The sequence below is a fragment of the Danio aesculapii genome, chromosome 5 (assembly GCF_903798145.1).
Source record: "Danio aesculapii chromosome 5, fDanAes4.1, whole genome shotgun sequence".
Lineage (NCBI taxonomy): Eukaryota > Metazoa > Chordata > Actinopteri > Cypriniformes > Danionidae > Danio > Danio aesculapii.
Window position 1 is genome coordinate 30,770,828 of NC_079439.1, and position 15,845 is coordinate 30,786,672.

Here is a 15,845-nt window from a genome sequence, read left to right on the forward strand (position 1 = left end):
TAAAGTAATACATTGTTTACATTGGTCCAAGCAATACTTAGATATATTCCGGAAGTGGACCCTGCATGTGATCGACTAGAGCCAGCATCACTGGCTCATATGTTTTGAAGCTGCCCAAAATGATCATCTTACTGGGAAAATATTTTTCTAACATTCTCGAGAATATGTCATAAGCCAATAGATCCAATCATACATTCATTCATTCATTCATTTTCTTTTCGGCTTAGTCCTTTTATTATTCCGGGGTCGCCACAGCGGAATGAACTGCCAACTTATCCAGCACATGTTTTACACAGCAGATGCCCTTCCAGCCGCAACCCATCTCTGGGAAACATCCATACACACTCATACACTACGGACAATTTAGCCTACCCAATTCACCTATACCACATGTGTTTGATTGTGGGGGAAACCTGAGCACAGGGAGAACATGCAAACTCCACACAGAAACGCCAACTGACCCAGCCGAGGCTCAAAGAAGCGACCTTCTTGCTGTGAGGCGACAGCGCCACTACATCGCCCCGATAGATCCAGACCCTCTTATTGCAGTTCTAGGCATTACTGATTTTGAGAAAGCTAAAAACAGTACAGAACAAAATATAGTTCCATTTGTCAGTCTACTAGCAAGGAGATTAATATTACTAAACTGGAAACCAAAAGCTACTTTTACATATATACATCTAATGAGGGCTGTAATAAAACATTTGGAACTGGAGAAAATCAGATTGTACTTAAAAAGAAAGAAGATAAATTCAAATCTGGCAACCTTTCATAGATTATTTTAAAAACACAAACTGTACAGGAAATTTTAATTGAAGAGGACCAGACTAATTTAGACTAAATACTGAAGGTCAGTATTTTGTTTCTATTTTATTTGAAGGTTTTTTGTATTCTCTTTTTTATTATTACTGACCTATTGTATTTATCTATTGTTATTTTACTTGATGTATTGTTTGCGTTTGGTATTTTTTATTGAAAATTTCTATTAGAAAATGATAAAGAAAGTATAATAAATTATAATGAGTTTTATGACAACATAAATGCTTTCTACTATTCAGAATCTACAGTAATTTGATGGGCTGTGAATGCACCTAATCATTGATTCACTGATTATGCCCACCTGTGTCTCATTTAGTCACTCATTACTCTCATTATTTGAGCCTTCCTGGAGCTCATGTAGTAGAGCAAGGCTTTGGGTTCAATTCCCAGGGAAAGCAAGACAGCTTTAGTACCTTCAATGCAATACAAGTCGCTTTGGATAAAAGCGTCTGCCAAACACATAAATGTTATTTATCTCTTGTGTTTAAAGCCATGTGTTTCAGCCTATTATTATGCTAGGTTACATTGATTCTGCTCTTTCTCCAGCATTCTCCTTGTTCTTTAGTTTTTTGGTTTTGTTTAGCTCTAACCTTGCTGAATCAAGACCGACTATTGAGACAGATTCTGCCTTAACTCTTCTAAGCACCCACAGTCAATGCTGACTTGTGTGAAATATATAAAGATTTGATTCTAAATATTAATAAATAAATAAAAATCTATGTATGTTCTATTTTAGATTTTTTTTTAAATATATTTTTATTACTTTTTACTTCTACAATAGAAGTATAAAAGAAAGTCTTATACCTCATTCACACCGAGCAGTACAGCTCAGTACAGTACAATTTCGTATGAGTTACCCTGATCAGGCTTGAGTCACCACAGCCAACAGTACTATTATTTTGTACACTGTAAAAAATTATATGATCAGTTAGTCCTGACAGCATATGTTTTTAGGTCATTGTAACTTATTAAACTAAGTTAATCATGTTCTAACTTAATTTTATGTTACGCAAGCTGCTTAAAGTTACTTTAACATAATATAACTTCAATGGACTTATAAGGTTATTTTGATTAAATAAGGCAAAAATATAAGGCAACCAGAATTTTTGTACAGTGTTAGAATGGTATACACCAGAAAGTTGCCATCAATGTCATTATTGCTCGAAAAAGAAAGTGATACAGGCCATTCACATTTAGCGTCTTTTGCATGCTCAGTTTGATTATTTCAAACGTTGATGTGCAGAAAGTGCACGCAAATATAGAGAGTAAGTGGCACCCCTCGCACTTTCCATTAAATTAGATGTGAACGGCCCTGTGAACAACAATGGAGGACACACAGCAGATCCTGTTCTTGCTTCTTGGCATGTGGTTGTTTTTCACAAAACAAAAACAGGTTTTGTTTGAGCATACTTCATTGCTGTGTGCCGCCATTGTATTATTATGATATCGTGTTTAAGCTATGCATTTAAAAATCTTGAGCTCTTCTGTAATTTCATTCCCTTTGTATAGCACATGCTGGTGACAATTCAATATAAACCAATCAGCATTCTACAGTGAGTCTAGCTCAAGCGGCAATATACTGCTCTCCCTTGTGAAGCCAATACGGAAGTGTCTGAAACTGCAATTCATCGACTTGCCTTTGGGCTGGGCTGGCTCCAGGATCTCCATATTTTCACTGATTGCAATGCTAAATTGGACAATTTTACAGCTGATAAAAACATGTTTACAGCCTGGTAAAAAAGATGGTTTTTGTGCATATAGCTAACAGTACCCTTCATGACAACTGTTATTTTTTTTATAACTCATCTGTTTCGTTTATATTAAGTTATATTAACTCTGCATAATTAAGGGCGTGGCCACTTGAGTGACAGCTAGGTCTCGCTGGTCGCCGTCACTTCACCTCAGCTGATTCCAGCTGATTAGCTGCTGAGCTTGGCATATACATTGTATTTTTGTTTTGTTTTATGTAGCTTTACACAGTCAATTGCCTTTTAGAATTATTTCCTACAATTATCAGATGATATGGCATACTGTGTGCACTTAATTGTGCTCACAAATCATTCACGTGGCCTCCATTTCCCAGGTGAGTGAAATTCTTACATACTTATATGCCATGTCTATAAATGTATTTGTTTTATTTAAGATCATTCATCATTTATAATTTTCTTTAGAACTGTAATGCACTCCAGAATCTGGCAGATTGATTAGCTGTAAGAGCTGTAGAGGCTATAAAACAGTCATCTGAAACTTTGTCATACAGTGTTATGCCTGGATTTCATAAATAGTCTAGCATTTACTAACACAGACTATATTTTAAGTGTTTGGAAGTAATTTGCGTTTTCCTCTTGTAGAAAAGCATCATAAGAACACTGCTTAGTAGCTCAATGTATTACTACAGCATTTTTTAAAAGACTAAACACTTTATTGATATAGTATACAACCAAGCACATGTGGTCAGAACACAAACGAGTTGCAGGTAATGAAGTATTAAGCGTTTCTCCCAAAGAAAACCTGTCTAAGCAAAATGCTAGCATTTTTTGGTTACCCCTGGTCAATGCAATGACACGCAACCAAAATGGCGATGGTTGGCCATGCCTACTTGTAGCTTTATTTGCGTTCTTCAGAAACCTATGGGTGACGTCACGGATACTACATCCAAATCTTTTACAGTCGATGGTCTAACTCTATGCTTTTGTGCACCATACTGTACCATACTGTTGTGCACGAAAGGGTCCCAAGTAAGTGGTATGGTATGGCACGGTTTGCTATTTTGGTACTTCCGACCAGTGAAAACGGAAACAAATGTATACTGTACCATAACATACAATTCAGTGGAAACTCATTAGAAACCAAAGAAGTCTCTGAGTTATGGGAAACCAATTTGGAAGAATATAGTGTCAGCTTTCTTCTAATGCATTATAACATGCGTCATATCTCTCAAGCTAAATTTATATCGATAAAAAATTCCAGCAACCAAGCCACACATCACTTACAGTCTACTAACAAAAGCTCAACACAGAGTCTTGCTTCAGCCAAGCACAAGGCATGTCTCCAACATTTTATTCAAAGCCCTCCTCAGGACCCTTTTCTATGGGGGCCGAAAGAAACACAAGACTGCAAAACATAATGGTCCTCCAGGGAGGCCAGGCAGCTCATTAAGTGCGATTGAACCGAACAGGGAAGCCCAGCGGCCATTCAGTTCATCACAGCATCAACAACAGCAGGATCTCTGACCATCACCACACCCCGAACCTGCTAAAACCGGCTGCATGAGGAGGAGAGAGAGGCAAAGAAGCACGCAAACACACAGCCATAAAGAGGAGTGCTGGAGTAAAGCCATTCCCTTACTGCTGCGCTCAATGCTATATTGATCGAGATGTGGACCAGGAGAGTCAGAGATATTCTCTTATTAGCAAGTCCAGAGATCTCATTGGAGGCACATTAGAGTGGTGAGACTGGATAAAATGTGAATATGACTTATTTTATTATTATTATTATAAAATATTTTTATTATTTTAAAGTGTGAAACATAAGGAACATAAGCGAACTACACTGGTTTATAATTTTGACTACTGGTGTTGGCTAAATTTGCTAAATTCTAGTTGATTTAAAATAGAAATTTCCCAATTAATTTGGTTAATTTCTATATACATTAACACTGCTTTTTAGAAATATTACAAATTTAACATAATTAATGACAGCTATATTCAAATTTAAATATTACTTTTAGCATATGACTACACTGACATAAATCAGAAGCCTATTATTATTATTTTATATTACAAAAAACTATTATTTTCGGTAAACAACCTTAAATGTAATTTTTTTTAAATATATAAACATAATCTATAAATTGAATTTTATCATTTTTAACCTTTAAAAATAATAATAGTAATAATTTTTTAACCTATAAAATAAACCTTTCATTAAAATATTGAAAATGTGTGAAAATGTTAACGCCTGTCTGAGACAAGTGTATAAAGTGTGTAGCGAGGGGTTTTACTGCCTTAAAGCATCTATAATAATTGTAAAAAATAAAGCTGACAACTTTGCATATTTCACCTATTGCGGGTTATTTTTAGAATGCAACTCCCGTGAATAACAAGGGAACACTGTACATGCAAATAATGAGGGCATGATCTGAGAGTCATGTAACAGTCTGCTTTGTGTTCTGATTGGCTTTTTGTCAACTGGTGTTTTACAGTAGTTGAATTTATATGAGAACTAGGAAACTGGGGTGTCGGAGACTCAAGGTATGCTCATTTACATATACTTATCTCTTATTACTCGACTATAGCTAGCACTAAATTTTCTTCATAGGGCACCCTAACTTTTTTTGTACTGTGAAACAGCTATAAAAAAAAAAAAGTGGTGTAGTGGTTAGTGCGTTGACTCATGCACTCCGGTGCTCACGGCGACCTGAGTTCAATTCCCGCCTCATGGTCATTTGCCGATCCTTCCCCTCTCTCTGCTCCCCTTGCTTTCCTGTCAATACTCTCTACTGTCCTATTCATTAAAGGTGAAAACCCTGAAAAAATATTTATTAACAAAAAACATGAACTATTTCTACAACATATTACACACCGTCAGTCATTTCTACTAGCCTACTGCAGTGCCACACAAGAAGCCCCTCCCACACACTTCATGCTCATTGAGTGAAAATGTCTCTATTTGTTTATATAGAATTCAGCATGATACTGAAGTTAAGATTGTCCATTTTCTTCTATTGTAATGTACATCCACTTGAAACTGCCCACAAATGAGAAAAATAATGAATGCATATGTTGCATGATATTTTATTTCCGCTTTTGGGAACCAACTGGATCATTGGAAGATGTCAGGGCAAGGCTAACAAAATAAAGACAGATTGATGAATGGATGAAAACAAGACCTGCCCCGCACGAAAAATATTCTATGTGACCACAAGTGAAGAAAAGTTGTTTTGAGGGAGAGGGAAGGTTATAGTATTTGATTAAAGATTTGGCTAAAGATTACAAAAAGATGAAGTGCACAGCTACATTGTTTATAACAAGCTCTATATACATACACAAATAAGAAAAATATATATTTTTTATTATATTTCAATTTTCAGCAACAATCAGATTTATAGATAGATGGAACGCTGAAAATATTGTCTAATGTGGATATAAAACGTACAACTGTAATTCAGGCCAATACAAGACGTGTGTTTTAGGCTATGAAGACTACAGGACATAATTTTCTTGCTACACAGCAGTTAATATGAGCTTACTGACAACCAGCAGAACATGATTACAGTATCAGGCTCCATTACATGCTTCAGATTTATTCAAAGCGCCTCCATATGTGATTTACACTCTGATAATCGAACAGCAGTCTGGGGTTGAAACTTGAATCAATAAGTCTTGACCAAGACTGATCATACTGCTCGTTTGCTGACCCTTTCAGGATATGTGCTCCGATAATATTTATGATTATGATTATTATCATATCATAACTGCCCTCCTGCCCTGCTTTGATGAAGCTAATCCATTTCCTGTCAGACAGATTCTGTGTGGCAGAGACTACCAACAATAAAATACTAAACAGGCAGGTGTAATTAAATTTAAGAACATTTCATCATAATAAGAACATATGTTAATTAATATTCATATATATTCCAAAAATTAGTTTTAATTACATTTAATATGTGGAGACAAATGATAGAATGTGTACAATGTTTAAGAATACGTAACATACACTTTTTAAAATATGAAATTTTTACAGTTTTCACATCAATATATTTTTGATTAAAGGATCTTAATAGCAAGATCCACAGTTGTAATGTGTTTCAAATATGGAAAATAAGACAAAACAGTAGTTTTAAATATATAATATAATAAGCATATAATCTGAATAGATGGTAATGTAGTGGTATTGTGGTTTTATATGAAATTACATTCTTAAAAAATCTAATATTTAAAAAATTTAAATACCCAGGTTATGATGCACGTCATTATAATCCAACTTCCACAATAATGAAAATGTATAAAAAATATAACATTAATTTTTTTTTTTTAAATTCAATAACATTATTGTTATAGTCATTTAAAATTCATTCATTCATTTTCTTTTCAGCTTAGTCTCTTTATTATTCTGGGGTCGCCACAGCGGAATGAACCGCCAACTTATCCAGCACATGTTTTACGCAGCGGATGCCCTTCCGGCTGCAACCCATCTTTGGGAAACATAATTAGGCAAGCCATTGTTTAACAGCAGAAATATTGCTTATTTTAGAGGCTACTAATACATCCATACATACTCATTCATACTCATACACTAAGGACAATTTAGCCTACCCAATTCAACTGTACCGCATGTCTTTGGACTGTGGGGGAAACCGGAGCACCCGGAGGAAACCCACACGAACACAGGGAGAACATGCAAACTCCACACAGAAACGCCGACTGACCCAGCCGAGGCTCGAACCAGCAACCATCTTGCTGTGAGGCGACAGCACTGTCATTTAAAATAATCTATATAATTTTTTATATGTATAATACTTAATCAGTGAATATATACTATATAAAAATATATATATAATATTACCCGATATAAATCTAAAGTTATAATGTGACTTTTCTGTGTTTAAATACACTCGAACAGACAGCTCTATATCCTCAGTCACTCCGCACAGCCACTTCCACTCCCTCTAATTCTGTTTATTACAGAGAGGTGAATGGTTGACGTAAGCCTCAGTGGATGGACAAAATAAATCTCCCAGCCATTAGGCAGAGAAAGGCAGGACACTCCCTGTGGTGCACAGTAACCATACAGGGACGAGCTCTAGCGTAACAGCAGGCCCGTCACAGCATCGCCCCCCAGGAGGAGCACACATCCCTTAGGGTTTGTGAGCAGTAGAGCCAGTCATGCTGGCCTTTTCACATGACTTCACCTCCGGCTGCAGTTCAGGAGGAGCTGCTCACGGATGGGGTTTGAAGGGTCATACTTGCTTTTGCTCAAAATGATGAATTATTAGCACCCCTTGTAAATTTTTCTCCAATTTCTGATTAACGGAGAGAAGATTTTTTTTTAACCTTTCTAAACATAATAGTTAACAACTAATTTCTAATAACTTTTATCTTTGCCATGATGACAGTACATAATATTTTGCTATAATATTTTTCCAGACACTAATATTCAGCTTAAAGGGCAATTTAAAGGCTTAAATTGGGTAATTAGGTTAACTAGGCAGGTTAGGGTAATTAGGCAAGCCATTGTATAACAGCAGAAATATTGCTTATTTTAGAGGCTACTAATACTGACATTAAAATGTTTTTAACAATTAAAAAAAAAACTTTATTCCAATTAAAAAAACACAATTAAGAAGAAAAGAAAAAATATAATTATAAATACTGTGAAAATTTCCTTTATTAAAAGTTGCTTGAGAAATATTTGAAAAAATAATAAATATTTACATTTTATTTTAAAAAATAAAGATATTTTATGCTTTTTTTCAAGAATAGTTTTAAAAGTTATAAGATTTTTATCAAAGCAAAAAATACATGATTTTTTATATATTGCACTACACTGCAAACACAATTCATTATCATAATTTTAAGCAAAAACAAGTAACACACTTCAGATTTTGACTATAAATCCCAGCTGTCAGAAGCTCCTCCTGAATGAATATATCACATTTCTTTTAAAAAATAACTAAAAGCAAAATAAATTAAATGCAAAAACATAAAACTGTTAAAAAAAATGTTAAAATTTACAAAAACACAAACAAATTAGTACATATTTTATAAAATGCATAATTTAAATTTTCATAATTTTATAAAAAACATTATGTTGTTTAATAAAAACTAAAATTCCCAAAATACTGAGTGAAACTACAGAGTAAAATTACTCAGTGAAACTAAAACAATGTAGGTTGGAAAACATACACAGAGATATTATATCTTTTTATTCCTGTGTACAATCTACAAAGTTTAAATTAGTCTCGATGAGTTCCTTTTACAGATTTTTTTTTCTATTTTTATTTATTTATTTATTTTTTTTTATTTAGGATTACATGTTTGTTTGTTTTCATATTATAAATTAATTTATTTTTTTAATCATTCATTCATACATACATGAAATATATATACACATACACATATATATATCTACACACACACACACACACACATACATATATATATATATATATATATATATATATATATATATATATATATATATATATATATATATATACACATATACATATACACATATACATAAATATATATATATATATACACATATACATAAATATATATATATATATATATATATATATATATATATATATATATATATATATATATATATATATATATATATATATACACACACATATACATATACATATACACATATACATATATATACATATATATATATATATATATATATATATATATATATATATATATATATATATATATATATATATATATACACACATATATACATATATATATACACACACATACATACATACATACATACGTACATACATACATATCCACATATATATACAGCAAAAACAATACAAGTTCAGAAAACACCTAAATGAACAAAGTCAAATCTTAGCATTGAACATTAAAAAAAATCTACTAACAATACAAATCCATTTCAGGAGCACTTCAAAAACTAATCCAGCAATATTTGTAGGCAAATACAATTCAAACAATAACACTTATCTACAGCAGGACTTGATACTATGAATGATCTAAATGTCCCTCTGTACGCCTTACTGGAGATAAAGTAGCTCTTTCTCTCTCCACTCCATTACACCTCTAAAGCACCAGCCAGCAGCACTACTGAAGCAAAGGCCAGAGTGCCATATGAAGACCTCTGCATCTACTGCATGCCAGACTCACAAACATCATTTATCTATGTACAGGACCTCTGCTTCACTGTCGGCGCCGGGGCCAAACACACCAATTTGCTTCTCCACTCAGGTGTACTGAGACTGTTGTCAACAATAACATTAAAACGACAAAACAATTGGCTGTTTTCGGTTTTTAAGTGACAGATCATGTTTTGTCCACTGTTTTCCAATGCCACGATGCTTTGTGTGAATTATGGGTGCCACGTCTGTCAGACGTGTATATGGTATGGATAGGACATGTCCCCTCCACTTTTTTTGCCATGGTTGATACTGCCCCACCCCGTTTTTCTAGTAATAACTGAATTAACTTACAAAATGGATGCTTTAAAGGAAAAGTATAATCTTCATAATAACATATACTGTACAAGCAATGGCTTATTATGCCCCTGCTAAAACTGACACAGACTCATTGGAAAAATGTGCCCATGAATACATTTTTGAGAACCGAGAAAAATTGTGGTTCAGGGTACATAATGGCTGCGTTTTGTATGTAAAATGAATGCTATGGGGTGGTACTGCTTACTGCTTACCTCCATATAGATGGCTTTTCCAACATGACTGGATTGCTCAGTAGCTTACCATGAACAGTGCCACACTTGGGAGGCAAAGCGTTAGTGGACCGGGATTCAAGTCCATAAGAAAAGTGAGACTGCTCAAGAAACCAGGTAAAATGAAACCCAAAACAAAGAGCATTGCGATGCTGTGGTCAAAGCATGTGGCCACAATTTCTTTTCTCTTCTAGTTTAGTAGTTTTGAAAACACTATCGGTTGGGTTTAGGGAAGGGGGTGGATCAGTCAATTTCAAGCTAATGTATTATGCACAACGACAAGCCAACTGGCTTCTCTCACGTGATCAGAAATATTTACAGCGGCCTCTGGTGGATTTATGAGAAATGACAAGTATGAGGAAAAAGTGCCCCCAGTAACTTATTTCAGATATTCAAGAAAAAAATAGTCGACATATTTCTTGTTTGACAAAAATGTAGCCCAGGAAGCATATTTCTAATGAGCCTGGGTTGTTTAAAACAGTTTAAACAGTGATGTGTTAATACAGCCCAAGTTCATTGTGCATATGCGCCTCAGCCTACATTTAGGCAAAATGTAAGATACATTGCTCTGGGTACATTTCATTGGACATTTAGGATGACAAATCATTAAAAGGCCATTGTCTACAAATTTGCAAATCTAATCAACGTTGCTTAGGATACAGAGACATGTCCTTATTGAACATGTCCATGAGAGAGTGGGGCTTGTCATACACATCACTTAGGGAGACACTGATCTAAACCTTGCTTGGCTTGCATGGTTCAGGACTTGAGGAGCTGCACATCGATGGATTTGCTCTTCAGTGTTTGGACTTTCAGGAGTGAAATTTAAACCACACTGAACTGAAAACTGAACTTCAAATCTGAAAACTGGACTGACAGTTTCAATTTACTAGAGCTTCTATGTTAAGCTGCTTTGACACAATCTACATTGTAAAAGTGCTATAGAAATAAACAGGAATTAAACTGAATTGAATAAACCCCTCCATAAACCCAACCAACAGTGTTTTCAAAAGTAGCCGTAAGAGAATAAAGTGCAATGCAATCACTTAGCTTTACCTTGATTTTACAATGCTTTTATCTCTTTCGTGAAACTATGCTTTACTGTACAAAGTGAGCTACTGAGCAAACTGATCATGCCAGAAAAGTTGTCCGTATAGTGAGGCTAATGTATTTGATTGCAAATAATAGACAATGTTGGGGTGCTTTGTGGTATTCGTAATATAATCAAATATAACAAATATAATCCTTTACTCTTTAATAATATGCCACTGTCGATATCATTAATGTGCAAAGGAACAAAAGTTGTTGGCGTTGTTCTGCAACATATGTTTCACATATGTTTAAGCATATTTTTGTGGTTTCAAAAAATGTAGGCTGAATTTCCAGCAAGCCTGTGTTGGATTTTTTAAATAATCATGAATGCCAGTGTTCTACTGGTTTATTATTATATCACTGTTCTGATCAAACGCTGTCACTGTGTGGCACATCTGTGCTCATTTCTCTTGCTAAGTTTACAAGTAGAGTGAACTCAACTTCCTGTGTCATATACATTACATTTGTCTTTTGCTTTGAAATCACATTTTTTCCTGTCACTCTACAGGAAAGTGTTGAAACAATAACAACACTTCATATTCTGACATCACGGAAAATTTGAAAGCATCACTGAATGTTTCTGTCATGATCGATTTGATACTACATCCTAGTGACCACCAGCACTTTTCAAAGCAAAGTTACGCCACTGACTTGTAAACAGTGAAGGCATTACTCTCCTCAGTTCAGTCACCCAGTATTAAAGGGATAGTTCACTAAAGAACAAGTTGGCTATCATTTACTCACCCTTTGCTTGTTATACACCTGTTTGAGTTGTACACAAAAGAAATTATTCTGAAGAATGCTAAAAACTATTAACAAATATTTTCCATAATAGTAAATTTTTATTTAGTAAATATAATAGTAAATTATTTTATTTAATAGTAAATATTTAAACTATTGATGTTAATGGTTACCGGTTTACAACATTCTTCAAAATATCTTCTTTTGTGCTCAACAGGAAAAAAAAGTAACTTATAAAGGTTTGGAACCACTTAAGGGTATTCAATGAGTAAATTTTTATTTATGGTGGAACTATCCCTTTCACAAGCAACACAACAAACCTTCCAGTGAAATATTACGGACATGTTAAAATATTAGTGTATGAAATACAATGAGAAAATAATGTGCTGTAAAAAACACGGTGAACTCAAAAGAACAAAGGTGGATATTTACCACTAACTATTAGTTTAAGTTTCAGCAGTCAATCGTTGAGTAATGCTTTAAACTTTACCAAAACTTACCCCGTCAACACGACAACAAAATCCATAACATTCCAGCCATTGCGGAGGTAGGAGCCTTTATGAAAAGCAAAACCTAGAGCGATGATCTTGATCCCAGCCTCAAAGCAAAATATTCCGATGAAGTAGGGCTCAGTGTCATCCTACGGAGATATGGAGAGAAATTATTAGTGTAAAATGAGACTAGATTCAAGTGAACAATGAAAATCAAGTAGGAAGAGAAATGTAAATCTCTCATTGGCAACCACACTGAATGTTTCACAGCTTTCATTAAACTGTTCTTCTATTATAGCAGCACAATACAATAAAATACAACAGATTCCACTAGGAGACTAAATAAGGACTATGAAAGCAGCTCAGTGTATTCAAACAAATACCAATTAATTCATAAACACCTAAAACTGCAGTCTGCAATACTCTGAGTAAAAACAAGTAAAAGCAAGCAATGAGCTTTAAAAAAAACAATGCATAATACTTAAGAGCTCATGTTTGGTTGTAAAATCCAACATGAAGAATTGTATGATACAGAACAACACAGAATAGTAACTAAAGAGTTTTTTGAGTACAATTCACTCATAAGATCATGAATCTGTTTTATTATATACATTGAAATGTCAATCAAATGTCAAGCTTCAACACGGATCAGTGGATCAATGCAGGAGGGCAGTTAAGGATCCACTACTGATGGATAGGAGCTTGCTAAAAATCGAAGTGTCTGCTAAATGAATGACGTAAAGGTAAGAGGTACAAAATGTTGATCTATAGTAATAACTACAACTTAAAAAGAAAATATGTTGGCGGCGATAGCCAAGTCGCAGACCTTTCCTGATCCCATCCCACCCTCTCTCTCAAAATTTGATGCCTGTGAACATACTGTTTTGTCATAATAAAGGCAAAAATGACTAAAATGGACAGATTTTTTTAAGGAAAAAAAAGGTATGAAGTTTAAATGAGTAAAAGTACGGCTCTGTCATTTTCATCAATGCGAATCGAGAAATTAGTCACACAAAAAAATGAATTTATATCATGGAATGTGTTAGAATTTGCAAAAACTGGTCTGTACACCTTATTAAATCACAATATGGATTACTGTCTGTGAATAACAAACCTTAAACCAGGGGTCTCAAACCTAATTCCTGGAGGGCCGCAGCTCTGCAGAGTTTGGTTCCAACCAGCTCCAACTCACACCTGCTCAATAGTCTCTAGTAGTCTTGAACATCTTGATTAGTTGGACCAGCTGTGTTTGATTAGGGTTGGAGCAAAACTGTGCAGAGCTGCGGCCCTCCAGGAATCTAGTTTGAGACCTATGCCTTAAACAGATTATTTAAATATGAATTCAAAGCTTTCTGTGTGTTCTGTAAGAGTGGATAGTAATTTTGTTTACTACACATGATGATTGTGTTTTCAGCGTCTGATGAATCATTTTATGAGGGCATTTAAATATAATTTTAAGATTCATGCTCTGATTGTTCATTTAACACTTTACTGCTTCATAAAAAACTACCATCATGTCACAAATGTCTTTAAAACATCCCTTCAAAATAAAAGTTTTGGTTAACAAAAAAAAAACAAAAATTCAGGTCTATTAAAACAGATTAAAGTATTAATTAATAGTAAAATATTTAATCATTTTTAAGGAACAGTTACACAATTTTCTAATTTCAATACAATTTTAAAGGCAATAACTTATGTATAACTGAGTTCCTAATAAATGTACACGTTTTTTAATTCATTAAAATCCTATTGTAGCTGGTGAAATGTTAAATCGTAAAAATAATAATTATAATAATATTAATAAAAACTCAAACTGAAAAAATGAAATTCTGAAACTGCATCTGAATAAGAAATCTGATTTATTTTTAATAGTGCTGATGAAAATGTGGTTTTAATAAACAATAGACCTTTTATTTCATTATTATACGGTGGCCGAGAGAGCTTAATATGCTGCAAATTAAGTAAACACATGCAATTACAAATTAAACACCAGCAAATTTAGAAAAGATCTTCATTCGTTTGACAGCACACATGCTGCAAATCCTCACAGTGCATACACATTAAAAAATGCACTGCATTTTCACACAACACTAACAAATTACGAAAACTCACTGCATTTTCTCACAACACTTGCAAAAACAACGGAACACAATAGAAATGCTGAGTCGTGACCATTGCTCAGTGAAGTTGTAGGTGATCTTTAAAAGGTGAGTTTTTTGTTTGTTTGTTTTTAATATCCCGATTCCCATGTCTTTTGCATTTTATTAGCTTAAATAACCATAATCTAAATAGCTGGGTCAGTCATGTTATAGGGTCCCCTTGAAACATTTCTGTTGTGTTCCGTGCTATTTGAAAGTGTTGTGAGAAATTGTAGGTGCTTTCGAAATTTGTTTGCGTTGTGAAATAATGCAGCGTGTTTTATTAAAAGTGTGTTTGAGTTGTGAGGATTTGCAGCATGTGTGTTGTCAAACAGATGAAGATCTTTTCTCAAATTTGCTGCCTTTCTTAGTAATTGTGTTACAAAATGTGTTTTATTAAATTGCAGCATGTTAAGCTCTCTCAGTTACCGTATTTTTTACTTATTAAAACAAAACAGGATATTAATAGTACATTGGGATCAATGAATTGTACTGCTGTTTAACAACATACCAACTGATTAGCTGACAAAAAAAAAGTCTTTCCAAAAAGCACTCAGTAGATACATAATACAGTTCTAAAAGAAATAAGTAGATAATATGTGATCTAGTAACTTTATAAAATGCCTGCTATTGTAAAGACTTTAAGTCTATCACATCACCATCTTAAAGAAGAATTACATGTAAAAGTGCAAGTCTTTAAGGAGAAAAAGTTCAACTCACCAGCCGTTTTGACATGGGTGTCTTGTCTAAAGCTGGTAAATGCTGTTCTAAGCCCAACACAATGCAGTTTGCAATGATGGTGGCGAGAATCATGTACTCAAATGGAGTGATGTCGTTAAGGAAAGAACCCATGAGATACAAAAAAGACAGAATTAAATCACAGCAATAACACAATCATCAAGCCATTTTAGAAGTTACACAAAAAAACTTTAATTAAGAGCTAAAATTCTCTTAAAGATGCATGCATGAGATTCACTGATTCTTCTGACTAATATCTACAATGCGCTAAAACTCCACTATCACTTTTTTATTAAGGAAAATAACTGATAAAACCGGTCTGACTTTCTCTCAGGTATCTTATGTCTCAGTCAAGAGCTGTGTGACCTGCGTCACT

At 34.0% G+C, this 15,845-nt stretch overlaps 1 protein-coding gene across 1 annotated transcript in view; it reads right to left on the reverse strand.

Annotated features, from left to right (window-relative positions):
• Nucleotides 1-15,845, reverse strand: part of cacna1ba (calcium channel, voltage-dependent, N type, alpha 1B subunit, a) — a 206,702-nt gene that overhangs the window by 187,302 nt on the left and 3,555 nt on the right. The window contains exons 2-3 of the mRNA XM_056457880.1: nt 15,452-15,557; nt 12,603-12,742 (exon numbers count right to left, since the gene is read on the reverse strand). Of these exons, the coding sequence (XP_056313855.1) occupies nt 12,603-12,742; nt 15,452-15,557 (246 nt within the window). The remainder of the gene's footprint in view (nt 1-12,602; nt 12,743-15,451; nt 15,558-15,845) is intronic.